The sequence below is a fragment of the Oncorhynchus gorbuscha genome, linkage group LG01 (genome assembly GCF_021184085.1).
Source record: "Oncorhynchus gorbuscha isolate QuinsamMale2020 ecotype Even-year linkage group LG01, OgorEven_v1.0, whole genome shotgun sequence".
Taxonomy (NCBI): domain Eukaryota; kingdom Metazoa; phylum Chordata; class Actinopteri; order Salmoniformes; family Salmonidae; genus Oncorhynchus; species Oncorhynchus gorbuscha.
Genome location: NC_060173.1, coordinates 32,014,513 through 32,020,605, shown reverse-complemented (window position 1 = coordinate 32,020,605; position 6,093 = coordinate 32,014,513). Strand labels below are relative to the sequence as shown.

Below are 6,093 nucleotides of genomic sequence, written 5' to 3'. Positions count from 1 at the left end.
CACACACACACACACACACACACACATACACACACAAGTACGGATATGAGCAAGTGGGCCAGGGAACACCCTACTTTTCAAACACGTAAATGTTTCATCCACAGAGAGAGGAGACAGAGAACAGGGAAGCAGTGACAACCTGTGACAGATTACCACACAATCAGCAAATACACAACGTATCTGTGTGTATGTGTGTTGTGTTTTGAACCTGTAGTCTCCTGCCCTGCTACCCTAACAGGGGACTCTTGGGTAGAGGTGTGTGGGGGGGAGAGGTTTGAGTAAGGGGGATGCAGGCGAGGTGAGGGTGAGTAAGAGATGAGTCAACTGCCCTCAGCTATAAGAGAAGCCCTGATGGAGCCTGGGAGTGACACATACACAACCCCTAAGAGGTAAGATACACTCTCCACTCTCCTCTACACTTCCTTTTTTCACCCTCTCCATCTTACCTCTATCATTCACTATAACACTTTCATTCTTTCTCTGTCGATTATCCTTTCTCATTTCTCTCTCTGTTGTGTTAGTATGTGCTACTGATATCATATGTATAGATTTGAGCAGGTGATGTGGTTAAACTTTATCTTGTCTGTACTGCATGGTTTGGTTTGATTGTCTTTCATGAAGTGATTTAGAGAACCTATGAAAGGAAGCATGTGGAATATTCAGCAAGCCAAGTAGATCAGATAAACCTGATCGACTGATTTTTGTCTGTTTTCAGTAGGATTTTGGGTAGTACAGTGAGTCTTATCTGTAGTCTATTTAGCAGAGGGCAGGCTGTTCTCTCTAAGTGGGGATTTCACCGCTGACCCTCTGCCAAATATTGATTTGTCTAAAACAAACATTAATCTCCAACCAAAACATTACATTGAAGTTTAGACTTTAAATATGATCAGATTTATATTATTAAAGTGGATAATTGTATGTGTGCTCCACAACAGACCACAGTAGAACAACCTGCTTATGTATATATTCTCTCTTACAGGCGTGCCCGTGCTGTTCTTTATATAAACACAGAGAAACCACCAGGTTCTAGACGCAAACCTGCACACATATTGACACAGGTACACACGTTCAGGCACATACACCCATTCCTCCAGACTACAGATATGGACTGCTCCATGGCCCTCCTGTTGTCCTGTCTGTTGGCTCTGTTCAGCGTGGGGGCGGGAGCTTCACTCTCGTTACATGTAGTGAGGACCAAGGTCAAAGACCTTGCTCAAACCATGGTGATTAGGATCAAAAAGGTAATCAACCAATCTATCAATCAGTCATTCAGTCAGTCAATCATTGGTGTACTGATTTATGCAGTCTTTAGCTTGTTGATTAAATAAACAAAAAAACAGCATGTATAAGCTACATTAATCGTATATTAATCACATTTCTCTCTTCCTCCAGCTGAATATATCTCCTAACTTGATCGAGGGTATGGACCCATTTCTCCCTGCGGCTGCAGTAGATCAGCATATAGAAAGCCTGCCTTCCATAGTGGAGACCATGGGGTTCTACCAGGACCTACTGCTCGTCCTAGACTGGGCAGACCTCAAACAGCTGGTGGAAGACACCTCCACTATGAGGGGTCTGCTGGAGAACTGGATGATATCACGCTGCCCAGGCCGCCAACAGAAACAGACAGGAGAGGGAGGGCTGTCAGAGGCTCTGAAAGACACTACCAGGAAGTATGGTCTGAGTGTGGGTCCAGTTGCGCTAAACAGACTCAAGGGCTACCTTGGTCGGTTACTACTGAACCTGGATCAGCTGAATTACTGTTACTAATGTTGACAATAACTGAGCAACTGAACTCAGATCAGTTTGTGCCATGCTGAACAACTGTTACTGACAGTGACTGTCACTGAGTAACTGAACTATGATCAACTCGTGATCTGCTGAAATCCTAGAATGAGTTGAAGCAAGACTGGACAGTGGGGTCATGGTGTCTGAAGATTCTCCTAAATGTAGGTCATCCCACTGTCACCATCTCCTGCTAAGTTAAGACATTTTATATTGTATTATTTAGACAAGGACTGTATCTTTATTTATATTTATTTCTATCAAGAAGAGAAAAAATAAGCAGCTTTGTTTTGTAGCATTATACACCCTTCAGTCAGTGGCACGGGGGAGGTGTTAACTAAGCATTGAATCAGCTGTATTGCAGAATGTACACACACACACACACACACACGTTGAGTAATTTATTTTTATTTTTTTTACCTTTATTTTCAATGACGGCCTAGGAACAGTGGGTTAACTGCCTGTTCAGGGGCAGAACGACAGATTTGTACCTTGTCGGCTCGGGGGTTTGAACTTGCAACCTTCCGGTTAAATGCTGCCTGCTCCAGGGAGGACTAGACTGCATGTGTGTAGTGATGTCATCATACTCACAGAGAGGTTTTCCTGAAAGCTAAGACAGCCTCTGCCAGGAAACCAGATGTTTTGATGTTAGAGCAGTGACAGAGAGGGAAGGTGGGGGAGAGAGGGGGGGCGAGATCAGTTCTCAATGACATTCCAAGATGGATTCTCAATGACAATGCTACATTGCATTCAGATTGAAATGCGTTGTATAGAACACATGATTGTCTATCCTGAAGAGCAGTGAGTCATGTCAGCTCTATTTCATTACAATTCTATATACAAGGTTCTGAATATGATTCCTCAATGAACACATCCCAACTCATTATCTTCTTGACAGTATAAGCACTTATGCCAGCAACATACCATCATACATCCCACTGTTGGCTTGCCAATGAAGCTAAGCAGGGTTGGTCCAGGTGGGTTGCTGGATGAGAGACCAGATGCTGCTGGAAGTGGTGTTGGAGGGCCAGTAGGAGGCACTCTTTCCTCTGATCTGAAAAAAAGATCCCAGGCCAGTGATAGGGGACATTGTCATGTGTAGGGTGCCATCTATTGGATGGGATGTTAAACAGGTGTCCTGACTATCTTTGGTCAGTAATAGATCCCATAGCACTTACTGTAAGAGTAGGGGTCTTAACCCTGGGGTCCTGGCTAAATTCCCAATCTGGCTGTCTAATATGCCATATAATCATCCCCAGCTTCTAATTGTCTCATTCCTCTCCCCTATAATTATTCCCCAGGTTGTTGCTGTAAATGAGAATGTGTGCTGAGTCAACTCACCTTGTCAAACAAAATGATTTATACTGTACTATATTTTTGGTAAATTTTATGTAACTATTTAATCTTGGATAATATGCAAAGTCTATTTAATAAAATGGTTTCATTTTCTATTATTCTGTTTTTATCAGTCTTCCTTCATCAAATGAATGGGGCCCGACATAGGGCCTGATCCTACACACTTCATAGCAGTCGGTATTCAGACTTACCTTATGCAGCTGAGTAAATTGCTTTGCATGCATGGTTCCCTTGAGCGTGCTGAATACATTTGATCAAACAGCTGAAAACCCTCTCACTTGCTGGCCAACATATGTTCTCTTGGAGTTTTCATTCAATAGGGTGTTCTTTACATTTATCTAAAGCCATCCCTTTAAATTTAGTGTACATTCAATTAGAATTTTCTCGACAAACTCACTGGAACATATGGAGAGTATTATCCAGAATATTAAAGATCAATGAAAGAAATCCATGTAAATACACATTTTTACCTCCTTTTCAGCATCAATTGGTAGATTTAAAAATACTGTGATCTTGTAGATTATTTAGGGTTAAGAAAGTATTTATGAATATTTTTTTTTTTAATAGGTTTGGAGAGACCATACGCGAAAAATATATTAATGAATGAAAAAACGTATCCTGAAATTTGCCATATTCTATGAAATATTGGAAGGTGAGAAAACTGTACAATATGGTCCTATAAATCTACCCTAATATTCCTCACTAATCAAGAAACTGTGATGACAATGGTCCAGTCTAAAGTGAACTGTGCTCCAGGCTCCAGGTTTAAACTGTAACACAACTGTGGGAAGCAGTGCAGTCAACATGGGCCTCTCTCTACCCTACTGAAGTTACATTTGCAAAACCCTTGGTTAACATAGAGATTCTGGGAACATCAGTAGGTGGGGGGAAATGAACAATATTCTGGTAATCCGAACAATTGAACATATGTGGTGGTACTTACTGAATATGATGTCAGTTCAGTTGTCATCTGAGACATTCTCATCAATGATAAGATCACATAAACTCTACAGTGGAAAGTCTACACATCAGAGTTATCGGATTCACATGGAATTGTTGTTCAATTTAAATGTTTGAATATTAAATTATTTGTGATTTTAGCTTCTAAAATGTGAGATTTGGGTTTTCTTAAAATAGGACTCTGATCAATCAGTGGCCCGCCCCTGTGAAGGGACATGCGCTATAAAACTTTTCAAACACACCCTCCTCTCCCTTCTTATATAAGCCCTTGACGACGATATATCCTCCTGTTCCGAGGATGTAGGATGACAATCCTATGTCAGAATGGTTCAGATAATAACTACAGAACAAAGCCAACATCAGCGTGAGCTTTGGGTGCGAATGGTAGGAACTTTGAACTCTTATTCACTACAGAAGTGATACCTCCTAGCCGTATCCCATCTATCACCCAACGACGTTACTACAACGTAACCAATTGACAACCAGAGACATTCTTCAAATGACTCGGTTTGGCAACACGGCCTTCCATCTACCACTAATCTTCCCGAAGGGCAGCTAAGAGTAAATATTTATTGCATTTTCCTTTTCCAAATGGGCGGTAATTTAGAATGCATAAGATACTGTATTTACGATAGCACAGCTTTCTCCCTTTGTTCCTCAGTCTTCCCGCTCTTTCACTCAAACCCAGTCCCTTTTATTTTGTGTAACAAGCTGTCATATCTGTTCCGCCCGCTAGGGACGTTTTCCTTTATGACGTCATTTGTAATCAAGTTATGATTTAATTATGTGTATGTGTAATTCTGTGTGATTAGTTAGGTATTTAGTAAATAAATAATTAAACGCAATTTTGTATTTCTGATTCAAATTGTTAGATAGGGTTCGTGCAGATAACCAAGAATTTACAACTTTCAGATGAGACTGAATTAAGACGACGATTGATATTGACTGTGATTGATTTGTAAGTCGCTCTGGATAAGAGCGTCTGCTAAATGACTTAAATGTAAATGTAAATGTAAATGATGTAAAATATTACTAGGTCTTTAAGAGTTTATTCGGAAGATAACAGCTCTATAAATATTATTTTGTGGTGCCCGACTCTAGTTAATTACATTTACATGATTAGCTCAATCAGGTGATATTAATTACGGAGAAATTATTTCATAGAATAGCATGTCATATCACTTAATCCGGCATAGCCAAAGACACGACAAGTATTACCATTGCCACATTTGATGTACAGTCAAATTCACCATTCATTTGCAACTTGGTCAATTTGTCATGTTTTGTCATTTATTATCTTGTCTTGTCCCTGTGCTTCCCATTCTATTCGTTTCCCTCTGCTGGGCTTATTAGGTTCTTTCCCTCTTTCTATCCCTCTCTCTCCCCCTCCCTCTCTCGCTCTCTCTTCTCTCTATCGTTCCGTTCCTGCTCCCAGCTGTTCCTATTCCCCTAATCATCATTTAGTCTTCCCTCACCTGTTCCCGATCCTTTTCCCTGATTAGAGTCCCTATTTCTCTCCTTGTTATTCGTTTCTGCCCTGTCGGTTCCTTGTCTAGATTTCACCGTGCTGTGTTTGTGTATCGCCCTGTCGTGTCGTGTTTTCCTCAGATGCTGCGTGGTGAGCAGGTGTCTGAGTCTGTCTGGTTCAAGTGCCTTCCCGAGGCAACCTGCTGTTCACCTGCTGTTCAAGATCGAGTCTCCAGTTTGTCCTCGTCATTTCGAGTGAAAGTTGTGTTTTTTTGATTGTATTCACTTTACTGGATTAAAGACTCTGTTTTCGCCAAGTCGCTTTTGGGTCCTCTTTCACCTGCATGACAGAAGGAACCGACCAAGGAATGGACCCAGCGACTTCAGACGCTCGTTACACTGCCGTCGAGATCCAAGGAGCCATGCTCGGCAGACACGAGCAGGAATTGTCTGCTGCTCGCCATGCCGTGGAGAACCTGGCCGCTCAGGTTTCCGACCTCTCTGGACAGTTCCAGAGTCTTCGTC

General features: G+C 41.6%; 1 protein-coding gene across 1 annotated transcript; it reads left to right on the top strand.

Moving 5' to 3' along the window:
- The first annotated feature begins 267 nt into the window (after positions 1 to 267).
- LOC124005055 lies at positions 268 to 3,239 on the top strand. The gene is made up of 3 exons (XM_046313977.1): positions 268 to 389; positions 980 to 1,241; positions 1,393 to 3,239. Exons 1-3 carry the CDS (start codon positions 316 to 318, stop codon positions 1,768 to 1,770), a joined length of 714 nt encoding a protein of 237 aa, XP_046169933.1. The 5' UTR covers positions 268 to 315; the 3' UTR covers positions 1,771 to 3,239.
- Positions 3,240 to 6,093: the final 2,854 nt, after the last annotated feature.